The 20,947-nt window shown below is 48.2% G+C and overlaps 2 protein-coding genes across 2 annotated transcripts; one reads left to right on the top strand and one right to left on the bottom strand.

Annotated features, from left to right (window-relative positions):
- The first annotated feature begins 589 nt into the window (after positions 1–589).
- On the top strand, positions 590–1,153 carry F5891DRAFT_1071852 (uncharacterized protein). Its single transcript, XM_041363296.1, has one exon. It carries the CDS (start codon positions 777–779, stop codon positions 1,101–1,103), a length of 327 nt encoding a protein of 108 aa, XP_041217779.1. The 5' UTR covers positions 590–776; the 3' UTR covers positions 1,104–1,153.
- A 2,224-nt stretch (positions 1,154–3,377) lies between these two features.
- Positions 3,378–5,679, bottom strand: F5891DRAFT_122824 (kinase-like domain-containing protein). The gene is made up of 12 exons (XM_041369535.1): positions 5,471–5,679; positions 5,295–5,421; positions 5,091–5,220; positions 4,965–5,021; positions 4,712–4,906; positions 4,626–4,656; positions 4,530–4,567; positions 4,257–4,481; positions 3,989–4,205; positions 3,759–3,933; positions 3,503–3,706; positions 3,378–3,450 (listed from the first exon to the last, which is right to left on the bottom strand). The coding sequence occupies exons 2-11, from the start codon at positions 5,312–5,314 to the stop codon at positions 3,517–3,519; spliced, it is 1,278 nt and encodes a 425-aa protein (XP_041217778.1). The 5' UTR covers positions 5,315–5,421; positions 5,471–5,679; the 3' UTR covers positions 3,378–3,450; positions 3,503–3,516.
- Positions 5,680–20,947: the final 15,268 nt, after the last annotated feature.

Here is a 20,947-nt window from a genome sequence, read left to right as displayed (position 1 = left end):
ACTGGCAGAGAGCGCTTGGAACACCCGCGGATGGACGGTTCAAGAATTCCTCGCTCCCAACGTCATTCGGTTCTATCAGAATGATTGGACTCTTTATCTCGACGATCGCACTCCCAATCACAAGGATTCTGTGATGATCATGCAGGAGTTGGAGGATGCGACGGGGATAGATCGACGAGCTGCCGTGGCCTTCCGTCCCGGGATGAGAGACGCCCGAGAGAAACTTCAGTGGGCGTCGGTACGTACCACCACATTGCAAGAAGACATCGCATACTCGTTATTCGGCATTTTTGGCGTCCGTCTACATGTTGATTATAGCGAGAAGAAGCAGAATGCGCTCGGGCGGGCTCCTGCAGGAAATCATAGCTCAGTCTGGCGATATTACTGCGCTAGACTGGGTCGGAAAGTCATCAGAGTTCAACAGCTGTCTACCAGCCGACATCACCTCATACGATGCTCCACCATGCAAGCTGCCATCTCTATCTGAAGATGAGATTCAGGCATCGGTCTCCTCGCTGCGAGGTGTTATGGCTTCACAGTCGGCTTCACAATTGTATCAGACACTTGACTGCCTAAGCGCTCCCCGTTTCGCGCACCGCCGGTTGCATCTGCCTTGCATCGTATTCCCAGTCACAGAAGCCAGGCGGAAGCCAGGTCATGACCAGGATATACACGCGTATGAACTCAAGTCAGACGGGCTTCGCAACCTGGAGATCACCACAGAAAACAAGTTCACCCCTTTCTCGCCGGCAAGGCCACCACCCGCCTGGCAGACGATGTTACTCGTTCGTCCATGGAGTCGCTATCTCCTCGAGCTACATGACAGGGCAGATGTTATGCAGAGCATGGGCAATCGGTCCGTGCCCGAATCTCCGTTGTATGATTCATCTGCTGCACAAACTGAGCCGATTTGTTCGGATTCTGACTCGCGAGCATTGCGGTTGATTGTTCGCCTTGGACAGCCCTTTAGTGCATTTTTGCTAGCGCGGCAGCGTGAAGGAGAATACAAGAGGATCGCATCCGATCATGATATCATTGCACAGGTCAAAGACGTGGTTTCTATTAGCTACTTGATGGACATCAGGACACTAGAGGTACTGTAGCTGTGTGCATGGATCCTTTCCAGTCTTACACCTGTTCCGGGAGAGCGTCACCATATCATCACACCATCTCCAAAGAAATTGATAGCCCGAGTGAACTAGTCTGCATTAGGATGCAATTTCAAGCTTCAAGACTCATCGCTGAATGTGGACCAGGAATACAACCCCCCAATTTCAATTCTCTTCGTCTCAATCGTGCTATGCCGTTGGACTCATATCGAGATACGGATCACGAGGGAAGTACTTTCACCAATTCCGCGTGACTTCGTTCGAAACAAGTCTTTCTCAATGCACGTGGATGGCATCCTACCACCTCCCAAGCGCGCTGTGGGGAGGACCCCCAGTATTGTTATGGACACCAGTACTACGGCTTCTTCCCCAAACTCTGGGTTTATGCCTCCTTCCAAAGCTCTCGTAGCTGCATTCACTTTCGCATCTACAATAGTTCCAGAGAAGATACCCCAGTCGAGACATGTTGTAGCACCCTCAGCAACTCAACGAGGTCCCCCACCGCTGGGGATACGCCGGCACCACAATCTCCCAAATTCCGGAACCCTTTGTCACAATCGCGCTACGCCACCACGCAGTCGCCCTATGCGGCTTCACAAGCGAAGGGACAAAAGCCAGTGACGCTTCCGCCCTTCAAGCCACCGCTGCTCAAGAAACCCAACCCAAAAGCCGTTCCCGCACCAAAGCAGGTCTTCCAGACTCCTGAAAGCCCGCCGACTTCGACGCCCGAGCTGGTCAAGGACGATAGCAACGATGATGGTGATGATGAAGAGGATAAACTCGGTGCGGCGGGCGCAGATTCGTCGTTTGATGTGTCTTTTGATGTGGATGTGGATGCCCTGGAGGCGACCATGCAGCAGTATGATTAATGGAGCGGACGTATTGACACCAGAGGGTGCGAGGTGGGTGTATACTATGGAAGATGAATACTATGTTTTCGATCTTTTTGATAATCCATCTACTTAGATACATGTACACGCATTCACTTATGGTTTTGAACTGCACATCTGGAATCTTGACTGCTACGTATACTACATACTGGCATACCGGTTACTCAGCATTAAGATGCAAACTCTAGGCCATGCACGTGTGTATGTCCAGGATATGTCTACGCATGAAAATCCTGCCGCAAAGTTGACAGGGGTACCTAATCCCTAAATGAGTCCCTGCCACATGCCTCGCTAGGGATTCTTTGCTAAGCTCCACATTACAACCAGACTACATCCACTCGATGCGAGACTGGTCTGAGCCATGGATTCTATGAGCCTCATGTAGGTGAGGAGAAAGATCGTGGCCACAAATCAAGGCATTGCAATGTAACCCGTAAGAACTAGCCCACATGCACTGAAACACTCCATCGAGAGAATGGTACATCTGCAAGGGCCGATTAGTTGTAGTGAGGCACGGTCAGAAGGTCAACAACTTACAATAGTGGAGGACCCACAGACATTGCATTACTTGAGTCGTTGTAAGAAAAGCGCGGTGTGGGAAATACAGGAGTACTCGAGGTGAAGGCAGACAAACTTTCCGTGGGCGTGAACAAACTATCCGTTAGGGCGGTGTATCCGCGACTATGCGCCTGCGTGAAACAAGCAAGGCAAGAAGTGGTGGGAACCCCACGTTACGACAAAGCCCGAAGGACACTGAGTGGCTGACTAATCTATGGTGCTCCTCGGCTGCTGCTCTGCTGCTACCTACTGAGTGAGGTGGTGCCTGGGGCTGTGCATATGCGCCTCCTCTTTAAATACTTAAAATACTTAACTTAATCACTGTTTTTTCTGTGCTTCCAGTGACCACCGACAAAGTCGATAACATTTCAGTGTATTCCATAGTCACTAAAAAAAACTTGACCACCGTTTCCGTGAGACAATCGCTGGAAATTTCCGCGACCAGTGGCAAACACGTTGGAATCAATTGATTCTACTATCCACAGTGATTATGTTACAACTGAGAACTCGCAAACTAGTCCTGCTGTCCCACACTTTTATCTTCGTCATATCACCCACCGTGACGCCGATGCATACATCTGTTCGATCTACTCCGCCCGCGCCGTCCGCTCCATCTGCTCCACCGCCTGCATCGCTGCCATTTCTCGGGCTCCGGCCTTAGTGTGTGCTGTACCATGGCCGTAACTTATGTCATCAACTATGTGATTGTGATGAGAAGTACCAGGAATCACTCTACTGACGACTTACTATATACTGTAACGTCCCAGATAAGAGCGTGTGGAGGTCCTAGGGAGTGAACTTCCCATTTTACATGGTTAAGTGCGCTTGGGCCAAACCTTCATTGAAGTTGATTGTTGAGCGCTACTCGGGGATGTGTACTAGATGAACTACGGCTGCGCAAATGATAAATATAAACATATGCATACGAATATTGTGTGAACATACTAAGATCCCTGAATTCAAGTCTCTAACAAAATTGAAGGATTTGGTTCACGACCAGGGTGGAGTGGTGGACTGTCGGGTAGTTGTTCTGCCGTATCTGACTCATTGGAACCATCATATGGGGAAGATCTGGGGTCATCATCCGGCGCATCATCGGGATTGTTGGGTGCTGTTCCGGAGTGCGTAGTAGCTGAACCACTGTGACGGCTGCGCAGATTGAATATAAACACATGTATACGAATGTTGTGTGTGGACATACTAAGAAATTCGAGGCTTTAACAAAATTGAAGGTTTTGATTCGCGACCAGGTGGACTGCCGGGTGGTTGTTCTACCGTATCTGACTCATTAGAACCACCATGTGGGGAAGCTCCGGGGTCATTATCCGGTCCATCATCGGAAGGATCGTCAGGTGGTCCACTGCCGTGACAAGGGTCTTGAAGCTCCTGTGAGTGGATGGTTGGAAAGCATCATGAATTATGTAGAATTACCTGGAGAGGAAAACCTATGCATGACAAAGTCGAGCACTTCATCTGCTGAAGGTCGAAGTTCGGGTCCGGATTGCAAACATTTTTGAATGAATTTCCAATCAGAGTTTATTATGGTAGGTTGACCATCAGGACGTTGCGGTCCACAGCCTTGCGAGATGCTAACGATGATGAACGCTTCTGACGGGATCTCAGACCAAGGACGCCGACCCGAGAGAATCTGGTCAGTCAGCCCTTGAACGAATATCTTGTGTTCGAACTAAGAACTCACTTGAAGCATTATACAACCAAAAGAGTATATATCAGCTTTTTCGAGAGGCACTGGTATCTCGCGGGTATTGTCTGGTAGAACGAGTTCTGGTGCTGCATAGCGGATTGCGCCTGGACATATGGATGTCGCGGCCAAATGGGACTGGTCGATAAGGGGTTGTGTGATGGTGGAAAGACCAAAGTCGATTAACCTCGCATGGCCTCCTTTGTCGATCAATATATTTGCCTGCGTGTTCATCAGTTTTCAAGAATGCCGCAGCAGCTCTGGGCTTACCCTTGTTATATCCCCGTGCATGATAGAAATCGAGTGCACTTGCACCAATGGTACAGTCACAACTTGAATGTATTGAGAAAATAGATGAAAACTAACAGTAACGAAGTCCAGCACTGACATCCTCCAGCTTGAAACATCCAGTTAGTCTTGAAAAGTGGAAGGATATGATGAGAATTATTCACCATACGCGAACGGTCCAGAGGTGATAGCTCGTTGTGATTAGATACAAGGTATACATTCAATGTGCCATTTGGCATCCACGGAGATACCAAGCAGCGCAACTCCGATATTCGTCCAAATCCTGTCGCTATACCCCACAAGGGTACGATGTTGTTATGGCGTAGAATCCTCAATATGCCTATTTCTCGGCTGATTTTCTGGGTGCGTCAGTACAAGTTAGCACGGGCTATTATGCAGTTGTCATACGAAGCTTACCCTGTTGAGTGTCTCTAAGTCATAACGTTCTGGAAGTCTGAAGGCCTTGACCGCAACCTTATCAATCAATTTTCCGATCATGATCAGTCAGTTGCATAGTAAATCGAATCCAACATATGGGCTTACGAAAGCAGAAATACCGTTTGCATCATGATTGCAATTGCATTTCCAGACATCGCCAAATGCACCTCCACCAATGTGATCCAGAGCTGTTCGAGTGATAAAGGGCGTCAAATCGTCTGGCAAGTCTTCCGTCCTGCAGCACAGGCATGTCACAAGTTCAGTAAAACAAATATGGCGATACTAAGCACAGTGAAAATGCGATCATACCTCACATCGTCGTTCTCCATATTTTCGATCAGCTTCGTAAGCGATGAAAGGTCAACTGAGAAGTACTGGATGAAATTTAGTTAAGGGCAAGGCGGACGCTATCCTGTGAATTCACACTGGATGTAGCCTATAGGCGTTTATATGACTCGTGTCACTTAGTTAATAGTAGTGCTCACCATTCTTGTTCTTGGTATATATTCTCCTTAGCGCTAAATGCAACATCGTACACTTCCACTAGTGACGTTGAACAAGTGACTGTATGGAAACGATCATATCCTGACATTGTCGGTCGCGACAACGGTGCCGTTGGACTATGGGCTCGTTGTTGGTCGTCTGAGTTCAAGGGCTAACGAACATTCAGCCTAACTTGACGGTGATGGTGTAGTGTCAATAAGTCATGATTAAGTAAGTAATAAGCTCAACCCGACATCGGATCGGCATCCTCAACACAAATTTCATCTCATCCGAACTTCGAAGGCCTTGGTGATCGCTATTATTCAAATTACTACTTTTCTACGGTTTCATGCCAGACCGGCCATTTCAGAGTCGGATTGCCCACCTCCATATATTGAACTCATCACACTCGCAACCACCCCGCTACCTACTCTTGTTCCCAATGCCGCCAGTGAGGACCAAAACATTCAGCCTCCTCTGCTTACTACTGGGCGAACACCCCAGGCAGATATTCAAGGTCGAGATTGCGTCGACGAAGACCGTCAGTGACCTGAAAGAGTTGATCAAGGAAAAGAAAACTGCATTTCGCGACCTGGATGCAGACGCTCTCCAGCTATGGAAGGTGAGTGATTTGATACAGTGATACCTACAATCAGATGCTGACGGTCTACTTTGGAAGGTCGACCTGCTTGTCGACAACACCCTCGAGCGTAATGTCAACAATATCAAGCTAGACCAGCAGCAACTGTTATCGGCTGTGGATGCAATGTTCGAGGTTTTTGACAATCCTCCTCAGCCCAAGCACCTGCATATTCTTGTCCAGCCATTACCTGCTGGTGAGTTGTCTGTCGATATCGCCTCTCTTTCATCCATACTGATTGCGGTGTGATCAAGTTGTTTCTCACTCAGCTGGCCACTCGTTGATCAATCTCAACTGCCTAGTATTAGGCGACCACCGCGAGAACATATTTACGGTCAAGATTGCATTGATGGACACTGTTAATAACTTGCAAGAGTTGATCAAGAAAAAGAACTGCATTTTGCGACCTGGATGCAGACGCTCTCCAGCTATGGAAGGTGAGTGATTTGATACAGTGATACCTACAATCAGATGCTGATGGTCTGATGCTTTGGAAGGTCGACCTGCCTGTCGACGACTCCTTCGAGCGTACTGTCAACGAGCTCGAACCAGATCCGCAGAAAGTATTATCGACTGTGAATGGAATGTTCGAGTTTTTTGACAGTCCTCAGTATAAGCACCTGCATATCGTTGTCGAACCGCGACTTCCTTGTGAGTTATCGGTCGATATCGCTTTGACATGGCGACTGAGCTGACGGCTGCCTCCCAGACGGCGACCGCAGCCATTTGCGACCGTCGCCTTCTGCAGTCCTGTTTAAGCAACTTCGTGGAAATTACAACCTTCCCCAGGAGCCTCCTCCCAACTATGGACAACCTTCTGAATTCGAAGGCATACAAAAAAATCCGGACCAGTTCGTTCACTGGGATCGACCCCCTGAGAATGCACATACTATACCCTGCACGCTACTTCATCCAATCTTTGGCACATTTATGGACGACTGCGAAAATATCGAGCCAACGCCAGATGATAACAAGTTGGCCATGACATTGTCGGTGGTTATGTCCGGCTTCTTCACGGACGAGAAAGCACGAGCTTACAAATTTCGTGAAGTCCTCCAAGCGCACAATATCAACATTATGGCCACGACGATTAGTGGCACCGCCTATGTCACTGACGGCGACATACAGTACAAAGGTTTCCGTTACGCAATCACCAAAGTTAAGAACGAGTTAGGGTCCACGGCGACCGAACCCCACATGCAAACCATTCTATATTATATACATTCTACTGAGTCTTTCGCGAAGGCCAAGCCCACATTTAGGTTCCCCTGTATGACAATCACTCTATTTGGTAGGTTTGCAGTATTTCACAACTCGCGATGCACTGATCACAACTTCAACAGGTCCGCACATCGATTTCTCAGCTACTGTTTGGAGTACTCGTCCAAACATGCAGGTGATTTCGACTGCTTTACCTCTCTTTCATCACCCCACTGATAGCAAAATGCGTGTGATGGTCGCTCGGCACATTGGTGCGTTCAGGAAAGCTCTTCGGTCCCTCTTGGCATGTTACCAGGGCATGACGTCCCCTTCTCCCGATCAAGACCTTGAATTTCTGGACTCTAAATTTCAAGATCCCATGTGTCCATACCCGTATTCTTTCACTTGTATGGAGACATCGTTGACGTGTGATTTCACGTACTACAATCAAATGGATCAGTCCAGACTACTCTTTTCCGCCGTCAAGACGACCGACGACAAGAAGCTCTGCATCAAGTTTGTCCGTCGCTACTCTAAGGAAGTACATCAACGATGTGCTTCGGACGGCTTCGCTCCAGCACTTCTGGGCTTTGAACAGCTACCAGGCGGATGGTACATGGTCGTGATGGAGATGATCACGGATGATTACTGTCATCTTCAGGAAATTACCGTTCCTTACCCTCATCACGATGCGCTCGCTACGGAACTCCAGTCTCTTCATCGAGGAGGTTATGTTCACGGAGACATCCAGGACACAAATATTATGGTAAAAAAGGACTGCAGCCCTGGATTCATGTTGATGGATTTCGACTGGTCCGGAATGATAGGTGAAGCCCGATACCCAATGAACGTATATCGAGGAGAACGTCTCTGGAGACCTGATGGAGCGGAAGACGGACAGTTGATCATGCCCGAACATGATATGCAGATGTTGCACGCCATATTTCCAGAAGGCACCTTTGTTTGAACTAGTACGGTTGACCAGTATTGATTTTACTAGATTTGTATTACATTCCATAGATTACTTATCTGTACTTTTTAACTTGATGCATTAATGGCTGAGATATGTATCTTGAGGCTGGTTCCCTGGACCAGTCTATTGATGCACGTGAACGACATTGTGCCACCACCAACTCGGAAGCATGCAAAGGGGAGGACACCCAGTACCATCATGGCCTCATCTATTAGTCGTCCTACTATGGCTTCTTCCCCAAACTCTGAGCTTCTGCCTTCCTCCAAAGCTCTTGCAACTACAACTACTTCTATATCCACAGCTGTTTTAGGCAAGATACCCCCGCCGGGACATGTATACTGTAAGTCTGAGGGGGACTTGTGAGTGCAAAAGAGGTGTGGGGACCGCTTGTAGGATATTGGTGCGCTGTAGAGTTTAGCTTTTTAGTGAATGTTATGCGGTAGAGAACGTGACGAGTCTGCGATGAAAGATATAGCGATACTGAAGATAATGAATGCGAGAGCGGGACTTCTGATACTGGATATTATTGCCTGTCAGTATGGACTGTACATGGGCTACTTATACTTTAGAATAGTAAGAGTCCTTATGGATGGCTAGGCCGAAATTAGAGCGAAAAACGGAGTCCGAAGAGAGAATTATCGCGTCCGAGAAGGTAGAGTATATATAACGCGAAAGAGTACGAAAAATGAGCGAGCGGAGGTTTGAATGGGTATGGCTTGACAGGATAACGAGAGCGTGCATAAGTTTTGACAGTTTTTAGATGGCTCGGTTGCGAGTAGAGCGACGGGGACGAACAGAGGGACGCGAACGAGGGTTTTAGTGTATAATGGCCGACAAGGACTTGGTGGTCGTGGTGAGCGTTGATTCGGCTATTTCCGGCGACAAACGATTGGTAATCCTTACAACACTCTGCCGTGGTGCCCCAAACGACTCAATGAGGTCCTACCGCTGGGGACGCGCCCGCAACACAACCTCCCCAATTCCAGGTTCCCTTCGTCTCAATTGTGCTACTATGCTACTGTGCAATTGCCTACGTGGCTTCACATGCAAAGGCAAGTTATGCTACAACCTTTCAAGCTCCCACTGCTCAGGAAACCCAACCCAAAACTTGTTCCCGCATTAAAGCAGGTCGTTCAGACTCCCGAGAGCCCGCCGACTTCAACGCTCGAGCTGGACAATGACGACAACGGCGATAATGATGACGAGGAGGGCAAAGTCGGTGCGGATCCATCGTTTGATTGTGTTTTTAATGCGGACGTGAATGCTCTGGTGGCGACCACGCGGCAGTATGATCAGTGTGGTAGATGCATGCAATTTTTGTGCCGGAGAAGATACGAGGCGGTATACTTCCAATCCGTTTTTGATAATTCATCTATGTATATTCACACGTGTGATTACTTGAGGGAGTGCGCACCTTCTTGATGTTGTCGTGACCCCCATATACATCTATCTGCTCCATTTACCCCCTCCACTCTGCACCTTCCCTAAACCCTACCCAAGTTTCTTGCCTTGCATCGCTGCCATGTCTTGGACTTCGTTCCTGGTACACGTTGTGCCATGGCTATAATTCATGTCGCCGTCTACTTGACTTTGATGAGAAGCAGTCTGCTGACAACTTACCATATAGTGTAGCGTTCCAGGTGAGAATGTTTGGAGGTCCTCGGGAGTAAACCTCCCATCTTACATGTGATCCGGCCTGTAGCGTTGTTATTCAAATTACCGCTTTGCTACATTCGCCAAATGTGGTCCAGATGCCACGGCGCGCTGGCACAAATCGTCGACGCGTCAAGTGCAACGTGTAATTAGCTGACTGCATTAAATAGCTCGAGTTCGTCAATGCGGTCCACTGATACTTAGTTTTCACTGCAAGTGATACCTCGTTTAAAGTCGTGCCCTGGGTCGACCGTAATTTCAATAGAGAAAGATCATTTCTATCTTTGTCTATCATCAGGAAGACGCGGTGCTCTACGAACTGTCCTATGGCGTAATTCCGATAGAGCCTCAATGATACTCCGAATCCTAAATCACCTGTGTGTCGGTCTCGGAAGGTCGAACCCTCAGACCCTGTGAACGTTACACCTCGGCGAATTTGATAATTCATCTATACCTTTATTACACATGAACTAGTATGTGTTACGAAGTTACCAACCCACCTTTGTCCATTTTCTGTTAACACTGTGCGTTCTTCAAATTCACTCATTGCCCTCGTGAACGAAACTTTCACAACACGACAAAGATGGCAGAGCCGTCATCTCCAGCAGTCGAGGAGGCCAAAGAAAGGCCAGGTGCATCGTGGAAAATGGCCGAGGAGCACGTCATCCCTAAAAATCGCCTAGGGATTGTGTTTATTGGCTGGATGTGTACAATTTTCTTGGTAGCCATAGATCAAGTGCGTATTTGTGTTATTTTATTGATGAATATCGAATTGACATACCCTAAGACTGTCGTTGCTACCGCCTTGCCCACAATTGTAGCTGATCTAGGGGGAGGTAGGAACTATAGTTGGGTGGGGAGGTATGTATATGTTACATGTGGTGTCATTACGTGATACTATTTTCCACGTAGTGCTTACATGCTGGCGTGCTCCTCTTCGAGTCCGCTATATGGCAAGCTATCCGATATTTTAGGCGAGTGCTCTTTGAGCGTTATGGAGTGTTACTCGGGAATCAACTTATGACTGGGATCTGCAGGCCGCAAACCCATGCTATATGGATGCATTCTCGTATTTTTGGTATGTCATTGCTAGCACGCGCGTCCGACTAGGCTTTGACCTCATAGACTAGATGGGATCAGCGCTGTGTGGTGCAGCTCAGAACATGACATGGTTGATTGCCTCTCGTGCCGTACAGGGAGTTGGCGGCGGCGGCATCTTCCAACTCGTACAGATCACCATATCCGACATCGTTCCATTGGAAGAGTAAATATGTGTTACCAGCACCAAGTCATTGTTGATCATATTTATTTTCCAGGCGAGGCAAGTATACTGGTCTCATTGGTGCCACATGGGGCACAGCAAGGTAAGGTTAAATAAAACACCACCGTTAAGCCTCCAAAGCCTGAAACTTATTCCTCAGTGTTATCGGACCGTTAATCGGCGGTGTGAGATCTCCCATCTTCTGAGGGGATCTGAGAATTGATTTTTTGCGCTATAGCTTTTCACTGATCATGTATCTTGGAGGTGGTAAGTTTGCGTGTGCTATTTGTTGACCGAAGTTTCACGATTGACGCGTATCAGGTGCTTCTGGATTAACTTGTGCGCTTGATATGTTTTCAATGTTTGCTGCGAGATCAGAAGCTTATTACTAACACGTCTTATGGACAGACCAACTGGTGGCTTAGCTGGGGCACTTTTATTCTTTTTCTTAAATCTGAATCCGCACCAAGGAAGGCCGTTCCGCGACCATGTCCGAGAATTTGATTTCGTTGGACTGTTTGTGATCGTTGTAGGGGTTATTTGTCTCCTTATTGGTATCAACCCCACCGAAACGACGTGTAATTTCATCTTCTTACTCTACAGAACCGAAGCCCATTATTATTTTCTTTAGGGAAAAACCCCCAAACCATTGCACTCCTTGCTGTGGGTGGTACACTGCTCATCATCGGTGGAATCAATGAGATTTATACGAAGCGGGAGCCCATTATTCCTCCTCGTCTTTTCCAGGCGAGTTGTTGAGAAAGCTCCCCATATCAATATCGTGTCTCATGGTTTTCCAGACACGTACGACGGGCTTTGCATTAGTTTCTGTCTTCATACATGCTACGATATTCTTCGCAGGTGTGTCACGCACGCGAATCTTTCTCGGGAGTACTAACAATCATTTGCGTGACTACTCTAGGTTCTTAGTGAGTACGTTCAGACAGAGCTTATACTTGTCATCATCATGTGTTTTCTAGCTACCTTCCAATGTACTACCAAGGTAGGCCTGTCCTATAGCCTTCGAGTCTGCATTTTGCTGAGCTCGACACAAGTTCTTGGCGCATCGGCAACGAGTTCTGGCGTCAAGTGAGTATTGAACCCATGTATCATTGTTATCCTATGTTGCTGATATGCGCAGAATGCTTCCTTACTCGTTAAGCTGTAGTCTCATGTCATCAGTTTCTGGAATGGTTTTGACTCGCATGGGATCCTACCGCCCTGTCATGTGGTTCGGATGGATTTCCATGACGCTTGGTTGGGGCCTCATGACCATGCTGGATGATACGACCACTGTGTACGTACTTAGTCGTGTCGGATTCACGCGGTCGTTATAGCTTTTTCATTTAGTGCAGCACAGGAAATCTACCCCCTTATTACTTCCCTCGGTGTCGGTTGCTTGTTCCAGGTGAGTTTACTACATCATAACGATGCACGGTCATCATCGCCTCTCCAATAGAGCCCGCTTATTGCCATACAGGCAGCCATGCCTATAAAGGATATGGCTACCAGTACAGGCACTTTTATGTTCCTCCGGTAGGTGACTTTACGATTTGTTTTTCGTAGGTACTCATTGGTCTTGAGAACTCTTGGGAGTACGGTAGGCATGGCGATGGGGGAAGCTGTTATTTCCAGTGTCCTCCAGCAGAAAATGCAGGGCATCCAAGGCCTCACAATCGACACTTCTGCCACGGCTTTAAACGGTAACATAAAGCGGATCTCTTCCATTTCTGTAAGCACGCTACCATGGTCTCGGTTCTGGCTTAACGATCACTCCCACCAGAACCCCATAGTACGCCACGAAGTCATGCATGCTTACTCGCGATCTATCAGCACGATTTGGATAGTCAGCGCCCCACTATCTGCATTCGGTCTCTTCCTAGTTCTCTTCATCCGTAGCTACACACTCAAACGTACGATCATCCGCGGCGGCGAGAACAAGCTAGGAGATGCTGAGACGGGTGCTGAGCAAGCGACTGTTGCAGATACAGACGACTTGCCAGCCTTGGAGTTGGAGCGTTTTGGGAAGCACCAAGCACCGGCCTGCTCTGATAACGCCACTGGATCAACAGAGTCATCGGACGATATTGGCATGCAGGATATGAAAGCATAGAATGAGGGGAAAAATTCCCCTGTATCTCAGGCATAGAGGTGGGCGAAACCCAATCATACTCCATCGATGGTCTGACTCGAGTAGCAATGACACCTCCGCTCACGTCGCAAGTGTTCCAATGCCACTGCGTCTTGGGCTGCGCATGGCCATGATTTATTACATCAAATGTGACTCGCGGTTCGACGCAATCGATCCATATAATATTCGAAATATATTGTAGAGCTCCGATTGGGGGTGGCTAAGCGATGAACCAGGGCTAGGAAAGATGTAAATGTAAACATGCGAGTATTCTGTGTAGAGGTGCTATGATTCCTGAAACCGAGACCCTCATATCGAATGCTTCGGTTCATGAGCGGGATGGAGTGGTGGACTGTTGGGTAGCGGTCAGTCCATCTTGCATGTCCCCACGCATCCCCCTCGTGCACTAATTCCCAGGACAGTTCGTAGAGCACCGCATCTTAACAGTTTCCGTTGTTTGTTGTAGTGCATAAGTATTGGAATCCGTTCTCCATCCCCATATCAACCATATGGTTGAACTCCATCAAGTGTCTTGCTCCGCTGCTTAGCTGTTATGGCTCCAATGCCGATTTGCCGAACACCAGACCAAATCTAAACGCCATTATGTCCGGGAGTGATGACCGAGAACCAGCACCGAACCCTGTTACGGGACTAGTGACCCCCTAGATTCGGAAGCGGCGAACGAGGAACAGTGCCAAATGAATCAATGTCGCCTAAATGAATGAGAAGCACCAGTGCCGAAAACCGTTATGGGACCCGTGCCGTCGAGATTTAGGAGTGACGAACAAGCACTTGAAACAAAATAAATATTCAAATCTGTGAATCTGTGCCGGTTTGGAACCTATGAAGATCCCCGATCTCGAGGTGCTGTGACTGAAGTCATCGGCTCATGATCAGGGCGGGACGGGGTGGAGGATTACTGGGTGGTTATTCTGTCGTGTCCAGGCCATCATATCTTACATGCATCTGGATAATCATTAGATGGTCTTGAAAATTTTTGAAACGCACGTAAGTCGATTATCAGCAAAGCACTACCTGAGAAGAAAACCTACGTGCAGATAAAGTCCCGACCTGGGTCTATTATTGCAGAATTGCCATGGACGCTGCACCGCGTCCGCGACCTTCAGATATTAATGATTCAGGATTTCCGGCTTTTTACATCTCAGACAAAGGCCCTTCCTGAGAGAGCCTACTGAAACAGAGTCTTCAAACGAAGATTTTGTGACAAAACTACTCACCCATCTGAGGCATTACACCACCAAAAGAGTAGGTGTTGGTTTTTTTCCAAAAGCCCCAAGTCACGGATACCATCTGATAGAACGAGTTCCGGTGCTGCATAACGGATTGCACCCGAATGTATAGAAAGTGGAAGAGGTACACCTCCGTTAATGTGGTTTAGAGCAGTTCGAATGATAAAGGGTGACCAGTGACCAGTGACTGGTGACGTCACAAATGATAAGGTTCAGCGTGACGTCCAAAGTTAGGCTTAAGGTTCCTCGGTATTTTCCGAGATGCGGTCCTACATTGGACCGTAACTTCCAGAAAGTTGGTTAGTCTGTGTGAGGTTTATATAGACAAGTCACAGACTCTTCCTACATGTCCTCGTAACTTCGAAATTCCTTCTCTCTGTATTTCGAATATGCAAGTGACAAGACACAACAATGCGCGCTTCCAAGTTCTCGAGCGCCATGTTCGAAGTACTTGATACCATCAACTCCGGACCTCCGAAGGGTCACTAAAGTCATCTGGTCGGTCACAGTACCGTATGTCTATTTCTGATGCTTTATCTCAACTCTATCCTGTATTTGAGAAGTGGTAATGGGTCCCGTGCTAGCTTTCTTCTTCCCTAAGTCCCAGGTCCTCCTTTCTCCCATAACCGTCTAGCGAGTGGAAATGCCCAGCTTAACATCGCCCGAGTGTGGGCGCTATATCTCGCCTCCGGCCACAAATGAGGACTGTGAGGGAGTATCTGATCTACATAGTCTGTCTAGCTAACGACTCAGCGTGTAGTAGAGTTTGCAGACCTGGCCATCATTGATCTTTCCAAGGCCCATACGCCGGAAGGACGGGCAGAGCTCTATCCCCAACTTCGAGATGCACTGCGCACCTACGGCTTTGTTTATGCTATAAACCATGGTTATAGCCAGGCTCAGGTGCGCTTGTGCCCGTAGCCCATACTAAGGTTTCTGAAGTGCTGTTGTAGCGCGATAGGATCTTTGACATAGCTAATGTCCCTTTCACCGTTGTTCCTCCGGATGAAATGAAGACGTACGCTGCGAACATCGAGAAAGTTGGGTACTATGCAGGTTTTAAAGCTCGTCAATTCTGGGTGTGTCACATTCTAGCAAGAAACGTACATAAAAGCTTGTCCTAATCGCCCAATGATCAGAAAGTCGACGCGGAGAATCAAGTTCTCGATCAGATCGAGCACTATGGAAGTAGGTGCTACAGTCTTCTGTGTGGTAGGCGTCCTTTACATTTTCGACAGTTAACAAGGACGTCACAAGGCGTCCGCACCCTCAGGCCTTGCGTCCGTTCCTCCCGGAAATCGATGCCTTCGCCCGACATAATCACTTCAACGTTGTCCATCCAATCCTTCGGTTAGTTCTCCGCGGGCCCCTTGTTGATACCTCATCTCACGAGCTGTCTCTTGCAGCTTGCTCGCTCTGAGCCTCGAGTTGCCCGAGGAGACTCTAGTACAAAGACACAACTTTAACGGCACAGGAGAAGCATGTGGTTGGTCTCATTCTACGATATTTTCAATCCTATGTTGATGGGCGATCATGTCGCAGTCAGATTTATGAAATAGCAAGTGTCCCTTAATGGTACTACCTGCTTGTCAACCTGATCAATATTCCTAAAGTTATAGGCGCACCAAGGAAGAAGAGGAGAAATCTAAAAATGTCTGGTTGAAAGGACATACAGGTACATTTTATTTCACTACTTGTCGTTATATGTCCCTCAACCATGCAGACGTTGGCAGCGTCACCATTCTGTGGAGCCAACCTGTCGGAGGCCTGCAAATTCAGGCTCCAGACGGCAGATGGAAATGGGTCCGCCACATCGAGAACGCTTTGGTGCGCAAATGAGTGAACCACTGTAACAATCACAAACTCAATATTACGTCCTCAGGTCATCAACACAGGTGACATGATGGATTTCTTCAGTGGTGGTTACTATAAGCCCACGATTCATCGCGTCGTCCAGCCTCCTGAGGATCAGCACAACTACGACCGTCTGGGCGTATTCTTCTTCTCAATGCCAGATGATGATGTTCGCTTAATGCCGTGTGTTGAGAGCCCGGTACTTCGCCAGTTCGGCGTCCAGCGCCGGTGCCCTGACGAGGACGCCCCGCTGTGCGCAGCGTGGAGGAAGGGAAGGACAACGACATATGGTAGGTCTAATCTTAAGAAGGGAATAGAGCACAATGTCGAAGAAGAGGTCATTGAGGGGATAGTGGTGAAACATTACAACTAAGGAGTCGCAGACTACCCATGTGCGCATGTCTCGGAATAGGTATGGTGTATACGATATTGGTCAGCAAATTTTGAAACCCTATAACCATTTGGAAAAGGCCGCAGAGGTGGTACGTATACAAACAGTACTCCTGCGTATAATTGTCAGAAAAGAAGTATATGTCGCCAAAAAGCGCAACAAACATTACACTCCACGAGCCTCAAGACGACTGCGGAAGAGCTTCTGGAACTGCGAGGCATGATCAATGTCCATGAGCGTGTTGTGTTCTCCGGGCACATCAATAAATATTGGGTCGCTGCGACTGAAAGCACTCCATGGCTTGAGCTCCTTGAGCCAGTTGACCTTGTCATCCGGGCCACGAGGCGGGACGGCGTAGAAAATATCGATGACAGCTGGAGAGAGACATGAACAAACCCTACTAAAGTCGAGGAATGAAAGACTTACGAGCTGTGCCCGATGGGGTGTATCCCTTTCCACAACGCAAGAGAGACGCAGAGACTTTGACCCAGTGTTCGAGAGTTTCAGGTGTCAGCTGGAGCTCGGCGAGACGTTCAGGAGGCGACATATTCCACACGATCTCGAGCCTCTCCTTCTGCGTGAGCGGTTTAAAAGTGGGCACCATACTCTCAGAATCATGCTTCGATATGAGACCGAGGAAGAACGCAACGTGGAGCGCACACATGAGGTCGATGTCGTGCATTTGCTGAGCGATATAAGGAGGAACGTTGACGAGACCGAAAAACTTGACTTCTTCGCCCATGGCCTCCAGGCGCTTGACCACTTCAAATGCCATCAGACCACCGTAGCAGTAGCCAGCGATGGCATATGGTCCCATTGGCTGTATCCTCCTTATACTTGCAGTATAAGAGGAAACCATCTCGTCCATGGACGTGAAGAAGGGCTGACCAGGCTCGAAGCCACGAGCACGGAGCCCATAGAATGGACGCTCATTCTGAAAGTACTTGGCAAGATTGAGGAAAACAAGAACCTCTCCGACTCCAGGGTGCACAAAGAAGATGGGTATCTTGTCTCCGGTCACTTGAAGGGGAACAGCGGGGTCGTATTCCTCAGCTTGACTGTCTTTGGAGAGCAAGGAGTCGATATAGTTGGCCAGGCTCGAGACATCGGGGTGTTTCAAGATTTGTATGGCGGGGATTTCAGGTAGGCCAAAGTACGCCTCCCCCTCACGCTTGAGCCTGCAGATTATTTGTCAGTGAAGGTCATTTTTACAGTGGTAAATTATGCATTTACCTGAGAACACCGATAGATGTACCACCGAATTCAAAGAAGTTATCGTTCGCTGACACTTCGTTGTCTGCGAGGTTGAGGATACCTGCATACATCTTGGCAAGAGCCTTTTCCGTTTTTGTGAAGGGGGCTACGAAGGAAGCGCCGCGTGCTTCGCTAAGAAGCTCGTCAGCGCGGGCGATATGCTTCGCCAGCCCACCTTTCTGAAGGAGGATGAGGAGGCGAGACCGGGAGAGTTTCCCTAGGGTTGTCTTCTCCATCTGCTTCACAGGAATGGGAACGATCATTTGAGGTGGCTGGGTGATCATCTTGACAGAGATATCGCGTAAAGCACGGTGCGTGGCAAAGAGTTTCATGGGCGCGTCTGCTCCATCGAGGTCGAAAGATGGCGAGTAGAAAATGACGAACCCTTCGGTTTCCTGGCCGGGAATACGGTATGGAGCAGCAGCAAGGAAGGAGTGCGTGACACCTTCCAAAGTCTGAAGATGGGTTTCAAGCTCAGGGATACCATATGTGACACCATGGATGATGACAGTGTCCTTGATGCGACCGATAAGGCGCATAGAGCCACCTTCGATGATGCCTACATCACCAGTGCGGTACCAGCCACCCTCAATAAAGCTGGAAGACGTAGCCTCGGGGTTTTTGTAGTAGCATACAAAAAGCATCGGTCCGCGAACCTGAAGCTCACCGCTCTCGCCATCTGCGCGCGGAGTAGTGCCATCGACAGGGTCAACGATGCGCATTTCGCAACCAGTAACGGGACGTCCAAGGTCAAGGAACTCGCGAGCAGGTTTGGTTGTAAAAATATCGACTGGATCAAAAATGCAGCCACCACTGCAAGACTGGTCAGCTCAGATGTAACGATGTTGTATGAAGGTTCATACCAAGTTTCTGTCATTCCAAATCCAGCAGAGACTATGAAGGACACTGCGGAGGGGTTCTTGCTAAGCTTTTTCATGGTAGCAGCGAAGGTTTGTGCGGTCTTCGAGACCACCGCTTCACCTCCGCTGATGATCCGCTTGATGGAGGATAGGTCGAAAGATCCGAAAAGATCAGTACGCTTTTCAAGATCGCGAGTGAGCTTGGCTAGCAGAAAGTTTGGTGCGAAAGCTAGACCAATGGACTGAAAAAGAAGCACAATGAATCGATAAGTAGAAGCCACGGCTGAATTGAGACATACATTTTCGTCGATCAGACGAAGCATGCGAACGGAATCGGACAAAATAACAGATGCATGCACATGGACCTGCGAAGCACCATATAGGAGAGGTGTAACGTGCATTTCCACAGACCCTGCGACGTGATCAAATCCTACCCCTGAGGGCCATGGTTAATTCTAGAAGCTCTAACAATAGTTGTCTTACAGTTCAAGACTCGAGACTCAGAAGGCGGGCCAAAGCGTAGCTCCTTGGCATGGCAAGCAGCAATAATGGTACGGTGCGTGTGCACGACCGCCTTTGAAAAACCGGTCGAACCTGAAGTCAGGAAGAGCATTGCGTGATCATCGGGCTTAGGCTCGAACGCAACCCAGTCAGCTGGGACCGTGAACGTCTCTGCTGAAGCTTTCAGGTCAGAGAACAAGTGAACCTCCAGACCGTCAATGGAACTGATCTGTTCAGCACCGAGCTCGTTGGTGAGCCAAATTGCAGATTCAAACAGGTTCTTGATGTGAGCAACATGTGCCTCTTTGTGCGCCTGTTGTGCACTGAGTACGGGCTGTAAGCAGGGGACATAGCCAGCCATGAGACAAGCCCAGATGGTAGCCATATTTTCTTCGTGTTCGGTAAGGTATACAACAATGATTGAGCCAGTAGGCTTTCCCCACTCGAGCATTGCGCGTGCAAGGTTACGAACATATTGATTGAATGCGCTGAAAGTCTTTGTCTGAATGGAGGAGTCATGTGCGGAGGAGGTTATGAACGAAATCTTGTGTAATGGATAGCGGTTGACAGCTTGAGTGATGATGTCATGAACTGTGTTGAAATCAGGTTCTGCCATTGTGAGGTATCAGAACGATCGACTGCGAAAGTTGTGTAGTATGTTGACGGCGGACGTCCGACTTTATATACTTCTTCATTTGGCATCAAGGAGCATCCTCTCATCCTGGCATGAATTTAGCATCACATCACTTTGAGTGGTAAGTGTTCAACTTACACTGTCACTTGCAATTGGCCGCGTCACCAACTTTAAATTGTGCGGTGGCCGAAAATTATTGGCCGCTCCACACCACACCCCATACTATGATGTGAACGGATCTACCGGTTCATGATTATTGAATGGCAACTTGGCAAACCAATTGTCACAACGGAACATCCGAAATTGATGGAGGCCACACACGTGCTTCAAAATGAAAATTCTCACATTTCTGGTTTATTGGTTTCGAAACCACGTTCGAACATATGCTTCGAGGATGATCTCATTCCAGTAAATCCTTCACTTGTGTTTCTGAAACATCGATGTCTTTCAGACGCCTGCTTCCAGTACGGGATGCTCCTCATCACCGACTTAGGTCAGTAGCGAGACGCTAATGCACAAGTACACTTCTTTTTTATCGCTTGGCGGATCATCTATATGAAGATGAAGAATCAGCGAGGGAAAGCTAAAAACGTTGGGGAAAGCCACGAACATGGCCACGTCGGCAGTACTGATGAATACTACCACACAATGGAACAATCATAATCGTGACGACACTGTGAAGAACATGCTACGAGTGTGCCAACACATTCATTGCCAATGGTATCGCTGGTGACCTGGACTCCCTTTACTTCACTTTATGTAAAAATGGGGCAGTCCGTCAGAGAAAATCAAAGCAACCTCATCTATCCATGTTTTTGTAGTTTAGCGACTGGATGAGGGGAGAAGCGACGTCTAGAAACGAGACGGGTATAGTATC

This window comes from Suillus fuscotomentosus (genome assembly GCF_016647785.1).
Source record: "Suillus fuscotomentosus strain FC203 chromosome Unknown F5891scaffold_142, whole genome shotgun sequence".
Lineage (NCBI taxonomy): Eukaryota > Fungi > Basidiomycota > Agaricomycetes > Boletales > Suillaceae > Suillus > Suillus fuscotomentosus.
This window is presented reverse-complemented; position numbering and strand designations above follow the sequence as displayed.

Bases quoted from the DNA above. Each gene is read 5' to 3' on its own strand.
- F5891DRAFT_1071852 (XM_041363296.1), top strand. From the start codon at position 777: ATGTTACTCGTTCGTCCATGGAGTCGCTATCTCCTCGAGCTACATGAC.
- F5891DRAFT_122824 (XM_041369535.1), bottom strand. From the start codon at position 5,314: ATGGAGAACGACGATGTGAG. The intron at 4,907-4,964 runs GTAAGCTTCGTA...TGACGCACCCAG, and splicing joins ACTTAGAGACACTCAACAGG to AAAATCAGCCGAGAAATAGG. The intron at 4,568-4,625 runs GTTAGTTTTCAT...CATTGGTGCAAG, and splicing joins CAGTGCTGGACTTCGTTACT to TGCACTCGATTTCTATCATG.